This window comes from Haliotis asinina, chromosome 6 (genome assembly GCF_037392515.1).
Source record: "Haliotis asinina isolate JCU_RB_2024 chromosome 6, JCU_Hal_asi_v2, whole genome shotgun sequence".
Classification (NCBI taxonomy): domain Eukaryota; kingdom Metazoa; phylum Mollusca; class Gastropoda; order Lepetellida; family Haliotidae; genus Haliotis; species Haliotis asinina.
The window spans coordinates 54010261-54027897 of NC_090285.1; the positions used below are offsets into that span (position 1 = coordinate 54010261).

Sequence of the window (17637 nt, forward strand, 5' to 3'; positions counted from 1 at the left end):
ACAGTGGCAACCTTTGTTCGAGAAGGACTGTATAACCCAAAGTGTTATTTTCCTGAGACTTAACCTCCTCTCTGTTTTAAAGGGTTTTTCGAACACGGAAGGGTGCAAATATGTGAAGAAGTTGATAACAAGTTCCAATTAGCCGATCTTCCATTAAACCTCTGCGGCTGCAGACATGGAGGAAAACGCAAATTGATTTTTTTCACTGATAACAGGAATGCACTGGAACAAGCATTCCATATTACATGCTTATGTTACCTGTGGCTTCTCACCTGGCTATGTATATATCTTCGATCAATGATATGTGCATTTCGACTTCATGGTTCTGAGGTATTTTATGAACATTATTTAGTGTTGACATTCGTGTTTTCTCAGCATTGTGAGTGTTAAGTCGAAGCAGTGTTTCAAATTTATCACGATTGTCTATTAACCACTCGGCCTTAGCCAGGTAAGAAATGGCATCGTGTAATCACAGGTAAGAGAAGTTATATTTGCACCGCTGCTAGCAATATTCCAGCAATATCATGTCGGGGGACATCAGAAATGGGCTTCAGACTTGGTACCTATGTGGGGAATGGGTCTTCGGCGTGACGAGCGAACTCTTTAACCAATAGCTGATCCCACCGAGCTGGGCAGGTAAATTATTGGTGGACAACATTAGTAGCACATGAACATGAGGTACGAAAACGTTTCAACAATACTGTACTCGTTCTTTTCAGTCTGCCAGATAAAATTTTAAATTGTATTCCGTATGCCTGTCTAATTTAACAGACCGTGAGGATCCGGATTAGAATTGATCTTCAGCACCCCATGCCTGTTGTTAGAGGAGACTAACGGGATCGGGTGGTAAGGTTCACTGACATGGTTGACTCATATCGTATCCCTATAGTGCAGATCGATGCTCATGTTGTTGATCACTGGGTTGTCTGTTTCAGACTTGATTTATTTACAGATCGCCGCCATATATCTTTATTATTACTGAGTGCGGTGTTGAACCGACACATCGCGTGCTTTACAGACCAAAAATGTCGTTGATTCAGAAAATACTATATAACATATGTGGATCTTCATCACACGACAGCTAACCTCCGGTGCATATGAAATAAACATAGAATACCTTTTATTGAGACGTCTCCACTCCACCATAGTTTTGTTCACAAACACTCTAAATATATTTTTACGAAAACAGTTTAATCCGTTTCGCTGTTTGTTGAATAATCTGGAACAACTGAATACACTCGTATAGAGTCTTACCCAAATATGTGGCGTCCATTCCAGTCTAAAACTGCATGTGTTGTAGAGTCTGATATAAATCACGGACAGCGAATATATTGGATAACCACTTTTTCATCATATATACAAGTTCTACTTCTTAAATGATTCACCTGACTAATGAGCCTTGGAGCGTTGTGTATGTATAAGACACAAGTTCTTCTACACGAACCTCTTTGCCATGTGTGACTTATATGCATAATTCAGTTTAAGATATCATAAGAAAATGGGGGTTTAAATGTTTATTTGGATCAAATTCTTATTTGCATGAGCAAAACGTAGCACATCCTGGGTGTTGGTTGTAAACAGATGTTTAGAGATAAGCTTAAAAAATGAAGTCGTTCCGTTCTGCCCGAAAGTGCCTATTACCTTAGTCACGCCGTTGTTTTGTGTCATCGTGTGTAGGAAACGTCTCACGTCACAGCTACGCGATGTGGCAATACAAGTTTTTTTGTTTTTCGAATCATTAATGTGTATGTTTTAAAGCCTATGTATGATATGTTTGTGATGAAAAACATACACCCGTGCGTACCATAACATGATGGATGTGAGTAAGTGGCATATCTTTGCAGGGCAGTCACACTTTTTGTGTGACAAACATGCTATAATGCACGACAAGACTCTCAGCTGTCACATGATTTCCTTCCCCACCAACATGTCTGATGTACACGCATGTTCGTACCTTATGAACAGCAATAAGTGACATTATAGGTACTTGAAAGCTTTTGTAACGAATTACCCACAACACTACTTTACCGCAATCACTTTCACAGATAAAACAACCAACAACCACCATTACTGGAACCGTTGTCACTGATAAAACAGCCAGAAACACCACCATTACTGCAACCACTGTCACTAATAAGACAACCAGAAACACCACCATTACTGCAACCACTGTCACTAATAAAACAGCCAGAAACACCACCATTACTGGAACCGTTGTCACTGATAAAACAACCAGAAACACCACCATTACTGCAACCACTGTCACTAAAAAGACAAACAGAAACACCACCATTACTGCAACCACTGTCACTAATAAAACAGCCAGAAACACCACCATTACTGCAACCACTGTCACTAATAAAACAGCCAGAAACACCACCATTACTGCAACCACTGTCACTGATAAAACCACCAACACCACCATTACAGCAACCACTGTCACTAATAAAACAGCCAGAAACACCACCATTACTGCAACCACTGTCACTGATAAAACAGCCAACAGCACCACCATTACTGCAACCATTGTCACTGACAAAACAACCAGAAACACCAACATTACTGCAATCATTGTGGCTGATAAAACAGCCAGAAGCACCACCATTACTGCACATTGCTGCAACCAATGTCACTGATAAAACAACAACCAACACCAACATTACTGCAATCACTGTCACTTAAAAACAGCCATGAACATTAATGCTACAGAAACACCTAGTCTCTGACATGAACATATTTTACTGAAAATTAGTCCTTAAATTAAAATTATGCATACAACAGAAAGGAGCCCACAGACTCTCTTCAGTTGCCTGATGTTGTGGTTGTCTAGACTTGCCAAATTTTGTAGACTTGCGTAGGCTTTCTTGGGGATATTTGCTTCAGGGTCTGTATGACAGATTACATTAATGCAACCGGTGTCACTGATACAACAACACTACCATGACTACAACCGGTGTTCCAGCCATCTATGTGCACATGCATTTTTCTGGTAAACCTGGGTGACAGTTCATTCTGGATTTTCGAAAATATGGAGGTATTCAACATGAATGTGACGATATACTTGAGCACATTTATCACTTCACTGATTCCCCACCTTAAGTAATGGGTTCAGAAACACTTTTCTTGTACAAAAGCGGTCTGTTTACAATAACCCTATCACCGATAAATAATTACCGATTTCAGGCGGAGATACAGTTCAATTTGCACACAGCCAGACAGAGCTATTTAGTCCAGAACACAAATTTAATAAGTAATGGCTGTGAAAGAATCCCATCAGCCGCTTTGAACTCTTGGGGATTTAAACAGACTTATATTCCACCTATAATAGTGCTGTGGGGGGCGGTGGGGCCAGACCTTGTAGATTTGTCCGACTAATTGGGTAATTTGCCCTACGTAAGAAGAATTTGTACCTTTTTTCCAGACACGTTGGAAGATGAAGTTCCCAGACGAAGAGATGGGGCGATTGTCACAAACAGTTAACCCAGCAGTTGTCAGCAGTTTGAATCAGTGTTCTCGAGAGTGACGGTCAGGTGTGTTGAAGATCCAAGAATGACACGCTCTGTTGTGCTGCGGCAGCCTTTTGTCTGACTGTTGTACATTGTTTGTGTCCGCTGTGCATGTCGCATGATGTATCGTGTTCTAGATGCTGCGTGTTGTATATTGCGTTCTAAATACTGCGTGTTCTGTTCTACATATCGAGTATTATGTCTGTAGATTGTATTCCTTTGCTTACTCGACCCGCGAAGATTCAAGTTAGAATTGAGTTGACCATGAGGCGAATAACCGAATCGGATGGTGAGACCTGCTGAAGTGGTTGACACAGTTCATCATCGATCGATACTCATGCTGTTAATTACTGGATTAACATTTGGTTTTTACCGCCGCCATATATCTGGGAAATTTGCTGAATGTGGCGTTGAACAACAAACAAATTTTCCCCCATTTCAAAATGATTTAATATTACTCAGAAAATCGTTATCCTGTGAATGCAAGCACACGTTAGGAAATTGTTCGTGTTGTCTCTTAGTTGTAAATATCAGGCTAAAAAGAAAACAAGAGAGCTAATATGACTCTGTCTTTGACTTCCTCCTTTCAAATTTAAATGTTGCCGGCACCATCTTCAATGTGTTTGTGTACAATCTGATTATGTAGGTTAGTTCCTGACAGACAAGCGGAGCACGCTGGGCCTGGTTATACTTGGAATCGTGCGATGACATATCAAAAACCGGTCACGGGAGCCGATAACAGACGGGCTCTACAAGTTATTTACAACTTGAAACTACAAGCGTTAAAATAAAATAAACATTTTTTTCTGTTTTATACGTAAGGTTGCGCGCACTTGCATATCGACCAAGCGAGGCGCCCTTAAGGATAAAGAGAAACACGATGTTTTTTGTGTCATGAACGTGCGTATGTCATTCTTGAAGCCTCAGGGATGGCGTTATCTAGTCAACAGCCTGCACGGCGGAGCTAAGGTTTTCTACACACAAAGATACAGCATACCGCGACTTGGGAGTTGAGGAGCAAGGAACAGTCTGTGAGAACGCGCGAGATGATGACGTCACAGCACGTGGAGATGGGATGTTGACTCTGACAGCGATCGGAGTGGTTTATCAATGGAGAGGTGCCGATTGTGATGCATACCGGCATACACGAACCAAACCCTGGTAAAAGAAGACGGTGATTCGTTCACGCGGTGGATAATGTAGGTACTAGGACAACCATTCGCCTATTTATCATTCATGAATTTCACGGAATCAGTCGTTGCAACAATGGACTATCTCATAACTGGATTATAGAGTTACAGCGCATAGAAACACTCGCCAGCATTTGCGAAACAAAAAAAACTGATACAGAAATATGAGGAGCGGAAGGAAGATTAATATATCATGAGGCGTGTGTGAGGTGGTCTGGAACACTAGTACCTCTATTTGTAGCCAGCGAGAACATAACGAAGCCTCTGTTTGCCGGAGAAGTTCTAACATTCCTCTGCCTACCGTGCCGACCTAGGACGAAAATGGGGCTGGATGGTCAGTGCCGGCTGTTACGTGTCCCTCTAATCGTTTAAGCCATGGTCACTCAGAAAAGAGACTGAGTACACATTTTGGCTGCCTATTGACTTAGTGGACGCTACAGGTATTAAAAGACTGGACGTGGAGGTTGTTGAAGGCCGTTTTGTCAGTACAAGGTCTCATACAAGGTGCTAAGATAACCAAGACTATGACAAAGCTAACTGGATCCATGGAATGACTTGCTGCAATGAAACGTCCACACTAGTACCCTACTACCAACGGCTGTCTGTATTGATTGCGAAGACGCATGTAGCGTGCGATTGTGTGTCAGGTAAATATAATGTTTTCACAGGTGTTTTCTCCCGTTGTGTTTATGCATCGTTTGTTTACGCGTGTGTTATCGACGCTTAATCTATGAGCATTATCCTCACCGTTGTGAAAATATATCTTGAAAAATCAGAATAGAAGTTGAGCAAGGGAATTATTCTGTAAGTAACTAAATCATGGTTTATCTCTTTCACAGATCATGGAATCTTGATGGCATCGTCAACTGTGGGCTAGTAATATCAGCCAGTCTCTGACGCTAGGCAATAGCACGCCGCATGGGCTAATTGGCATGAGGAACTTTCTCACGAGGTATAATTCGATAAACATTGAGAAAGTTTGATTTCTGTGCATCGCCTTCCCATGCCAGCTCGACCGGGCCGGAGAACGATTCCAGATGTTCATTGCCGCTTGTGAAGGTGGTGCGAACAATGCTAGCACAGCACTCGGAAGTGAGAACCTATGGACTCGCTCGACCGACGCGGTTATTACCTTAAAGGTGGTTGAATGCCTCCCCTGTAGCCCTCCTGCTGCATGTGATACCCTGTGTGTGGATAACTGCAACATATCTGCATTATGCTATGTTACCTACTTCAGCCGAGCTGTTAAATTCATTACAAGTTGTTGAAGACCTTACAGCACTTATCAGCTGTTCTGCCTGCTGCAGTCGACGGAACTCGACACGTAAACATTACCGGGCATAAAACTACCTACCACCATACCGAGACAAGCTATCAAACAGTGGTGGGAAAAATCCCCCCTTTATGAAGTAAGGAAAGAGCTTGTGAGTACACCTTCCCGTTGTAATCTGTGAACAGAAGGCGTTTGTTGTATAATTGTTTCACACTTGTTTCACTATCGGAACACGACAGTGGTGAAATTCATGGATATCTGTGAAACAGGTATGAACATTTGTTTCGTATCATACAAAAGTACTTTATATGGATTTATTCCGCCACGATAAATCAGTGGTGTTCATCACTGATGGCACAATCATCAACAGATAGGCCTTAGATGCCAGATTAGAAAATTTCCTAAAATAAACAAACTTGTTTGAGAAACACTTTCCAATATGGCTACGGGCACAAAACTAATGAAGGAGATTAGCGATCAGTTTCTGATCTGCAAGATTTGTTTGGAGACTTTTAAGGAGCCGAAGACCCTGGTGTGTTTACACACGTTCTGCTCCGGCTGTTTGCAGAAACAGATTGACGCGGATTCGACACGACCGTCGCGGTATGGAGTTTACAGCCGTTACATCACTTGTCCTCTGTGTCGTCAGAAGACCGAGATACCGAGCGGCGGAGTTCGGAGGTTACAGGACAATTTCCTTGTGTCAAATCTAACCGAGGTGGTGCAAAAACGTACGCGCTGTAAAGTTCCCCCGTGTGAAATATGTCACACTGTTCGACCTCGGAGGAACGAGGCATGTTCCAAATGTCTGGACTGTAGTAAGTTGTTATGTAAAAACTGTGTGGAGCTTCATATGACAACCAAGGTTACCCAGAAGCATAGTTTAATTGATATTGAAGGTGAGAAGGATATTGAGTGTAAGAGCCATCCGGAGGAGATTGTGCGATTCTATTGCGAGCCTTGTGAGAAGTGTATATGTGTTGTCTGCACGTTCCAGGATCATCGGGATCACGACGTGTGTTGCTTCAGTGAGGGGTTCGAGAAATACAAGGTGACACTTGACACGCTGCTCCAACAGTGCAAAGGTAGGATGGGGGAGACGGGGCAGAGGCTGAAAGTCATTGAAAAGTATGAAACAGTTATAAAAGAAATCCGGGAACGGATTCGTGATCTAGCCATAAGTTACATTTCTAAAGTGCGTTCAACTGAGAAGGAACTCCTGAAAAAGATTGACGATTTGGTAGGGGACAATGTTTTGCAGTTTATTGAGAACAAAAACTGGCTGCAGGAGAATTACGAAAACCTGCAAAGCACTTGCAACTTGACACAGATAATAATGAAGGACAAAGGTGTCGAAATGCTGTTGTTGAAAAAAGAAATTCAGCAGAAGATGTCGTTGTTGTTGGAGCCGAGTCTTCCTTGTGTGCCCAGTGACATGATGAATCAGGTACATTTTATTCCAGGGGATGTTAGACTGGGGCATATTTCAGTGTCAAACGGCTCTGATATCAACGGTGTAGAAGAAGATTTTACCGCGAGCAAATGTCAGCAAACACAAACAGATGCGGACCATGTTCGGACAGTGGTTGACAGTGGCACAACAATGTCATCCGATGTGACCAAGAAAAATGTTGATGGTGAAGTTCAAACAGACAAGGTCGTGCTTACGTCGCGGGAAATGTGCACGGAGACACCGGAAATGAGAGACAGGGGTGTCAGTGTCTATTGCTATGATTCCAAAACTAAAGGGACCATGACCTCCACAACCGATTCAAGGTCACTGAAAACTCAGACAGAAAAGATGATCGTGTATGATCAATATGTCCAAACAATGAAAGTTGAAGAGCCCACTCAGGATGTCAGTGCCTCCGCATCCGGTAGGGTTAATCGCACGGCAGCCAAACCGTCAAGCACCACTGGTGGCTTATCAGGAAGAGCAGAGACTGAGATATCATCCCCCAAAACACCCATACGTAGCAGAAGGATCCAGACAGAGATATCTTCAATAGGCATTGAGTCAGAAGATGACTTTATTAGCTCACTGTCAGCTGGTGGCCGTGCAGGTGATTCCAGGTCGACAAGGAGAGAACGGGAACGATACAGGCAGGCACCAGTTGAAATGACTGATGTGGAAACCAACACTATATATCCCGTTAGAGTCATACCGGAGATGATTGAGAAAGAAACCTCACCCGAACCTTTAGTAATGAAGGACATGTTCACAATGGCAGTGCCAGATGCTAAGACAATTAATACACAAACACTCCGTGTCCGGCGACGTGATACTGGTATAGGAACAGACTACAGTGGGCAGGCCAGTAAAGTCACATGGACGGAGAAGGTTAACTGCGTGGACACGGAAACCTCGATGGCGCCGGTACGCCTTGAAAGTAAGGTAACTTGGACGGAGAAGCTGTCCACGTCTGAGAGAGCAACAATTACAACCGGTGTAAATACCTCTGACCGTGCTACCTCTACAGGGAAAGTGAACCAGGGTGACAAGACTACACAGGCAAGTCCCGACAGTAGACTGAAGGCAACCAACACATTGAAGACTATGATCCATGACAAGGAGATACAGACAAAATCCTATACGAAAGATTCAAGGACCAGTCCTGTTAAAGAGCTTAAAGGAGACATTGGAACTGTTACTCAGTCAGTTGCAACTGTCACTGATCTTCCGTCATCCAGGCGTGGAAGCAGTGATGAACGAGCACCATGTCAGGACATGAATGTGGGCACAGAGTGTGTAGAAAGAGAGACAAAGACCACCGAAACATGTGACATGCAGGTGCTAACATCGTGTGTAAGTACAGAAACATTAGGCGTGAACACCAGTGACAAGGAAACAGGGACCCCTCGCGTACACTATGTTGACCAGTGGACCACAACCACTCAACCTCAGATGATCAACACTGGCGTCTCCCCACCACGACCGGCTACCATAGAAATGGGTGTGTGTACGAACCCAGTGATTACCATGGAGTCTTCAACATATACAGAAGTTGTGACCATGCGAGATAATGGCACTGAGACCTTCGTTACAGTAGCGGACAATGAAACACTGACGGAGAGGCTTGTGATGACCGATGCCCAGACAGGTGTTGAGTTAAAGACCGAAGACTCTGAGACGTCGACAGACATCATCAAACTCCATGATGAAGGGTCTATGACAACTGAGATCCTTGTCTATGACAAACCGGAGACAGAATGCAAGGAAACTCAGGTTACACCAGACCGTGAAGTGTTAAGTGGCAAAACGATGTCGTTTCAAGAAGTCCAGACAGATATAAGTAAGATAGACTGTGCTATATGTGAACACCAGTCTCTGTTCATGGAGGAGAAACATTTCGCAGATAGTTGTACCATGCCTCAGATGCCCTTGACTCAAGATGTCGGCACAATGGCCTTATCGATAATATCAAATACATTTGATGTAACTGACTGTGAAACACAAACATCTACCATCACCCTTTACGACAAATGTATATCAACCTCCACTGACTTTGACGATCTTGAGAACCAACTGAAATATGAGAGCAGAGATGCGGCAACCTCAACAGAATCATTGCCATATATAGGTTTACTAAGTGAGATAGATGTAGATGATATTATCGTTGTTCCTGAAGCACACTTTGACTTCATGCTCGATGATCTGACAACTGATGAAGAAGATGTTGAGATGGTGGACAGCGAAACGTGGACTGACTCCTTTGAAATTGCAGAAGCAGGAACCCAGACTCTCGTTCCTGCTTCTACCCCTGAGGGTAGTCCCCTCCTGAAGAGACGCGAAGATCTACTCGGGAACTCCGTCAGTGTTGGTGTGAACACAGTGTCGAAAATGACTTTTGAGAAAGAGACATCCACACCTATACGACACTTATTTTCGAAAGGGACCATGACTTTCTATGTTTCGAAGACTGACAAAGCAACTAGTACATTTAGTCAGACCAAACAGCTTGCTGATAGTAAATTTGGAGGTTCCTCCTCTCAAAAGAGTATAGTTCCTAAAATTAGGGTTGAGGATAAGGACACTATGACATCTAGAGCTGAGAGACATGACGTGTCGACAGAGACAGATCCTGCAGCTCTTGATGGAAGAATAACTCAATGCATATCAAAGCTAAGAAATGTATCAGAGAAACTTAACAGTCCCACGCTTCGTGGATGTGAGGGTGAGGTATTTTTCGGAAAGTCGTTTCTCAGTCGAACCAGAGGTTCTGACTCCTCAGGGCAGAGTTCTCCTACTGTGATGGTCGACAGTACAGGAAGCTGTAAAGATGGGAAGATGTCACCAGGGTCACCTAGTGAGGACGAAAGGCAGAAACAGCTCCAGCTTCTTTTAGCAGAGACGAAGGCTATTCTCAAACCAAAAGAGCAGTCCCACCAGGACCAGGAACCAAATAGACCCAAGCACATACGGAATGAAAGATCTCCAGTGAGAAAACCGCAGCCGATAACTACTTTGAAAGGTCGAGGGCAGGACAAATCCAAGGATAATGTTGGCTACAGAACACAAAGTTTACCTAGACAGTTTCCAGTCGATAGCCCTTCGACTGTTCGTCTTGGGAGCCAATCTCCTACAAGTCGTCTACCTCTACTTAGATACAACTCCGCCCCGGGCAGAATAGCCACTGTTCCTACCCAAAAACTACAGGATATGAAAAAGGTTTCTCAGAATAATCAACATAGAGGAACTTCACCTAGTAAGATTCCAGTCAAAGCATCTCAGGCTGATCCTCAACCATCTCCTCAACCAGAACTCTATTCCCAAGCCCAGAAAACAGCTAAACCCCAACAGAGACCATCACTCCCAGCTATCTGTGAGACCAGGACCCCATCTTCGTGTTCAGATATATCAACGTCCTCTTATATGTCTGCTGCCTCTGGAGATTCTGTCACCCTTTCCCTGACTCCCTCCAATGTTTCGTCATCAGATCCTCAGACAGACTTTAATGATAGGAGAAGGACCAGTAAAGAATCAGCTGAAGAGTCAGCAGATGATGCAAAAAAGACGCAGCCTCCCCCAAAGAAAGAAAAAGGGATGGGATTCATGCAGAGACTTCTTTCAAAGAAGAAGAAGGAACCTGAAGCGAAGACTGTACCCCCTCCAGTTTCTAGTCCTGGGGCAGGTGCAGCTGCTGCTAAGTATCGCCAGAAGCAGTCCAAACCAGAACCTCCCAAAGAAACGCCTTTACCTAAGAAGTCCAGACCGTTTGTGTACGTGAGGCAGCGTATCATGTCCATACAGCATGACAACGAGGATGAGATGGAGGAGAAGAAGAAAACTAAGGGGAAGACGAAAACGAAGAAGGAAAAAACAGACAAGACACCCTCCTCACCAAAATGTAAACACGGTTCAAAGGGGAAGAAGTCACGTGACAGTGATTCTGACTTGTCAGACAGGCACTAACTGTGGCCGGATTCCACATCAGGGAATGGAGCCCGTCCGTTTCGATTGACTGACAAAAGAACACCCTTGAAAATTCTCTGGGATTTTTCGATATGTGACCAGGTCTCGCAAGGCAACCATGCCAAGTGGATACATTTTAAGAATGTATCTAGTGACAAGTAGTAAATGACGGTATCATTTAGCTGATTTACTATTGTGTGCCTGTATATATTAAGATTACATGTATCTGTCTCTTAGTTATTTTTGGTTTTTAACGTTACTTGGAAAAGGCACTGTTTATAGTAGTTAATGTGTAGACATGTAAGGGAGTTATTACCACAATAGACACAATGTCATGAACCAGATCAAAATGTTTTCTCCGGGAGTGATTTCGGCGAGAAACATTGACCTAAGTCAGTTATTGCATCTGTACTCATGAATGGGTAATATTATCAAGTAGGCACACTGTCATGAACCGGAGAAGAAAGTATTTTTCCGGGAGTAGTTTCGTCGATAAACAATGACTGAAGACAGAGAATTTTCAAAACAAGGGGAGGTAACCCTAGCCCAACGTCATTTCCGGAATGTGATACCCACGTGACTGACACTTTGCTGTGATATAGACAGATGTACAAAACATGAGAAGCTAGCTGTTCGAAGTGGGGATATGATATTATCTAACATTTATTTGTATTTAAAGGAAATTTTATTTATTTAATCTTATATCAAGTAAATATGTAGAAGTATAACTTGTTTGGTCTTCATTTTTATACAAAATGGCAACGCCAGAGAACAACCAGTCTCTGTTATTCACCCAAAGGAATGCAGCTTAGTTTCAGGGACATCATTGTGGTGACAATCACATGAACGGATCAACAATGTTTCGCTTTTCATCTTTCCAAGACTTTAATTTCAAGCTTTCCTCCTTTACCACGCACCATTACAATATGATTTAAAGCTGCCTTAAACACAAATAACTTTCCCGGAAAAGTTAAAACGACCCACGTTTTGCTTGTTTTCATCTACTTTTATACCAAGCCATGCCGGAGATACGGTAGGCTTTTCTTCATGAATCAACAAACTAAAACACTTACTGTGTAGTAGGCATTAAAATCTGTCAACGGTTAATGCCGACCTTTCAATAGCTCATACGTCAAGCATCAATACTTAGAATCTACCCTTTAAAAGAGATAAAGCTTTCCTGTTTTCCATCACGAATGTCAAAATCTGTTTGAACGTGTTATCATTTCATGCCATAATCTTATCGCGGTGGAATCAAGTTCTTCTGGGACATCGGTTTATGTCGTCAGGCGTTGAGCGCTGACTCCGTCACATCTACAGAAGTCTGTTCGCTGCCATGGATGTCTGTCAAATGTTCAGATCATTAGCATACTGACTAGCACCGAGGATGGGCCCCTGTGATGTTTACGAGGAGCCCCGTCTCACGGCGATCAGGTCTGGGGAATCTCGGTACCTTAGTGCATTAGTATGTTTATTAGTGTTTCTTCCTTAGATGTTGCGTCCCTTGTGTAAAAGTGGGTTCGAATCCCAGCTTCAAAGTGTTTTAGCATCATAAACTGGGGTTTTCTACTTGGTTTATCGTATGAATTATGCATCAGTTTGAGTTTTTCTCTTACCCGCTGTGATGTATTTCTGTTAAAAGTATCGGTAAACGTAACTCACTCATTCACACTATTCCGATAGGTTTAATTGGTTGTTTCGAAACTTAATGATTAAAGCGTCCGCTCGTCACGCTGAAGACCCTGGTTCTATCCCCCCCCCCCCCCCCCCCCCATGGGTGTAGTGTGTGAAGCCAATTTCTGGTGTCCCCCACCGTGATAGTGCTGGGACACATACAGGGGGTAACACTATACTCATTCACAGACATATACTCGTCGCTGCAGTGCTAAAGCCATAAATGGAGCATGTATAGATCTTCTCAGGTTCAGGATCTCCAGTCTCTCTGGGGACCCTTCAGTTTATATTGGTTACATTGTTGCTATCAAAATTAAATATTTTAGAAACTCAGCTTTAGTCTAACTGATTTGTTAAAATGGTATTTCTTTATTTACTAGTGTATTTGGTAAATGTGAATATGTGCTTTCATAGGTAAAGTGTTACCTTGCTTTTGTTTATGACGTGAGACCGTGTCACCCGCATCTTTGCTGTTTTCAACAAATAATATAACACAGTTTTTTCTGTGTCTGCATTTAAATAACGTCATATTCATGTACGTATTCAATACTCTTTCCGAAAATCACTGCTAAAATGATCTTTTAGTCACTGATATTCTAGTGTTAAAATAATTGGCATTTCATATAATTCTCAAAGCTAATCTTCATGGCATTGATACTTGTCAAGATACGTGTTTATTTCAATAAAAACATTTCTTTTGATCGACGAAAAGAGTATTCAGTAACAAAAGGTTGATATCTGCAGTATGCCAAGGCCTCTGATAGACCCGAGACATGAAATAATTAGTTGTTTATAAAACTCGTTTCACTCTCATCTTCCTTACTCTGTGACTGGACCCGTAATGACACGGGTTGAAATTGATCTTCAGTAACCCTGCTTGTCACAAGAGGCGACAAATGGGATCGGGTTGTCAGGCTTGCTGACTTGGTGTTATCGAATCCCATTTGCGTAGATCGATGCTCATGCTGTTGACCACTGGATTGTCTGGTCCAGACTCGATTATTTACCGACCGACGCCACATAGCTGAAATATTACTGAGTGTGGCGTAAAACTAAACTCACTCACTCAGTCACTTAAATTAAATTATTTGTCAATATACTTTGAACTATTATTGAGCGCGGCGTAAAACTAAACTCACTCACAACTCTATGACTGAAATAACGTCGAGGCGACGTTCCTTTTAACTCACTCGCTCCTTCTACGAGCCGACACTCGTTCCCCTTACACCACAGACTTTTATCCATCTGTTTTGACGACTCCTAGGGGATCGTTTAAAACAGTTTTATATTAAACCTTTATGCAACTTTATGTTTGGCACTGCATACTATTTTAGCAGTGTTCAGAAAACGTAGCTTCAATGCATTGATGGTTCTAAGTATAGCGGTATTGTTTATTTGACACGACCAATTAAATGAAGCGCCCTTTAACTAACTCATTACTTGATGACCAAGCCGACGGCAACGAGTACACTGCTATAAACATTGTACAGATAGTGTACCGACCACACCGGCAGACATTCTACAAATTATTAGCACTCCCCCTCCGACCAGGCCAGGCCTGAGCCAATGCTGACACACCAACACTCATCCCAAGTGTTCCAAAGTGATAGTTCCATAACCATAAGATATCTCATAAGATATCTCATAACCATAAGATATCTCTGCTGAAAGCAGAGTAGCTTTTACGTTTCCTACTATAAAACGAGCACGTGTTTATAAATCACTGTCAAATAGTGCTTATGTGGGTGTAAAGATGCACGATTCTGGTCCTCAGTTAGTTCCCACCACAAACACATGCATGCAAAGACTAATCATTTATTTAAAAATACGCACGTAGACACGACACACAAAAACGCACACGCACACGCACACGCACACGCACACACGTAAACAAACAAGAACAAGAAAACACACCAACAAATTAAAATAATTAATTGCATCGGACCTAATTTTAGTCACTGATGCGTTAAATTTGTAAATGGCCTGTATATGTATACCTTAAAATAACAAATCTCGATTATTTGTCCAAACAGATTCCACTGAACATAACATGTCAAACAGGAGAATTGGTACGAATCAATCATTGAAAGCCAGTTACGACAGCATGTGTTCGCAAATAGAATACTTTAATTTTGTACTGCTCAGAAGAACCGAGTGCACTGGTCCGGTGGAGACACAGTGGAATCATCCAAACCGATATCGTATATATCGCTCAGGGCATAAAACAACATTCACAATCACTCACTCTGTATGTTTTCAATTGGTTTCTAGGAAATCATTTTAATATTAACCTTGATTTTGGTTCTGCTGCCCTCAATGCTTCCAACCGATGTAAGCAAGATATAAACCTGGAGATTCGAACTGGGTACTGTCTGAGAAATCCGATATCCAGTCGCCACATATAAGTCCCAGCTGATTGTATGCTATCATTCCATGTTTAACCTTTGTTCATAACATCAGCCACCAGTTGGCTTGGTTCAAACTAACCAAGAAAGCACAACATGACCTTGGTCATATAACGCCTCTTTTACATCGGTAAGTTACTGTCAAACCATAGATCAAAATAGGGTTAAACTGGGACTCGAACTCATCAGCCGCGTCTCCTTGTAAGGCCAAGTGGGTATCTCAGCCGAGAGGTGTAGCTGTTGTTCATTCGGTTACTTGTGCCCAGCAGCAACCAGGAATATCTCCAAGGAAAGTACACAATCTTCACAAGCATCTTCAACCAATCTCCCGAAGAGTGGAACCAGCTTACCATTGTAGTTACAGAGGTAAATGTTGTTCATGACGACCGTGTATCTTAGTTAGCGATGAGTCAGTGGTTGAGTGTGCCAATACACCACAGCTAAATTTAACTGTAAACATTGGTGCGTCCCAACATCAAGAACAACCGTACAAAATGTCAGAACAGTTTGCATTCCCCGATACCGCTGGAGGTGATATCCTAACGTTTTACACATCAATCCGATTATTTTAGACTCGCTCTCGTGTGTTACTTCGTACCTGTCTACCCACGCTACCTTTGGAATAGATTTTTAAGGACCCCCATGCCAAGAAAACAGGGGCGGAGTCCCCATGCCTGTTACAAGCATGCGCACACCTTGTGGAGTGTCTGCGTTTTAACACATACTGTCAAGCTAAATAACACCAATGACAGCTGATTTGCTTTGCACGTTCGCTGTGAAACGAGCTGCTTCGATGTTTATCACGTCACACCTATTTGTTCGAAACTTTGTTTATTACAAGGAATTATACACCTGGAAATTAATCCAGCAACACCCCAATTTTTTCTATTGGAGCAACTTTGAAGTGTTCTGACAATCAAAATATGCCGGGTTGATATAGTTTGACACTTTTTTATTCAACAGACGATCTCTGACAAACAACTTAAAGGGAAAAAGTATCAAGACTTTGCTTTATTGCAACGAAATCCAAATTCTTAAAACTGTCTTAAATTCATGAAAAAATGGACACAATTTACTATTCATCCACAGACGTTGTTGTCAGGTGTATTAACACAAATGTCACATGGAAAGAAAGAACAGTCATCTGAGAGTCTGCACACCGACTTTCATCAATATCTAGTGTGTCCTCCCTGCGCACGCACCACCGATTCCAGACGCCTCCTCATTCCTTGGATGAGTCTCCGGATCTGATTCTGGGGGATCCTGTTCCACTCCTCATGCAGGGCAGCCGTCAATTCGTTGAGATTATGGACTGGTGGGTCTCTCTGCCTCACACGACGGCCAATAAAGTCCCACAAATGTTCAATGGGGTTGAGGTCAGGGCTCATGGCAGGCCATGGAATTCTGTCAATTGCATTTTGCCGCAAAAAATCATTTACAGCATGCGCCCTGTGAGGTCTAGCATTGTCGTCCATAAATATGGGTCTCGTTGCCAGAGGATGGTTCTCAAAATGAGGTACCACAGCCCTGTCAAGAACCTCCTGTTGGTAACGAACACCGTTAAGGTTGCCACGGATGGTAATGATATCCAACTTGCAGTTCATGGAAATGCACCCCCATACCATAACGGAACCTCCCCCAAAGGCCACAGTCTCCTGGATGTTCCGTGGAGCCATTGCTGTGTTCCTCTGCCTCCAGACCCGAGTACGACCGTCCACCATGTGCAGCAAGAACCGGCTCTCATCTGAGAAATGGACCTTCCTCCAAGAGGCAATGTTCCAGTGCAAACGGTCATTACACCAGGCCAGTCGGGCTGCCTTATGGGCTGGAGACAGTCTGGGTCGCTTGATTGGCCTCCTTGCCCGGTATCCTGCAGCTTTCAGACGATTCCGAACAGTCCTGTTCGAGATGGGTCTCCCTGGAAGCCACTCCTGTCTCAACCGAGAGCTCGAGTCGAAGGACCTGCGCCGTACAAGTCTCAGTAAAGCTCTGTCCTCCCGGACTGTGGTCTTCCTGGGTCTTCCTGGTCTAGGCAGGTCTTTAACTTCATTAGTGGCCCGGTATTTTTTCAAAAGTTTTGAAATTATGGAATGATGTCGTCCGATTTGAGTCCCGATTTGTCTTAGAGACATACCAGCATTCCTCATGCCGATTATTTGCCAACGAGTGGCCTCTG

At 43.0% G+C, this 17637-nt stretch overlaps 1 protein-coding gene across 1 annotated transcript; it reads left to right on the plus strand.

Moving 5' to 3' along the window:
* The first annotated feature begins 4980 nt into the window (after window positions 1-4980).
* Window positions 4981-12107, plus strand: LOC137287537 (uncharacterized). The gene is made up of 2 exons (XM_067819889.1): window positions 4981-5343; window positions 5536-12107. Exon 2 carries the CDS (start codon window positions 6409-6411, stop codon window positions 11380-11382), a length of 4974 nt encoding a protein of 1657 aa, XP_067675990.1. The 5' UTR covers window positions 4981-5343; window positions 5536-6408; the 3' UTR covers window positions 11383-12107.
* Window positions 12108-17637: the final 5530 nt, after the last annotated feature.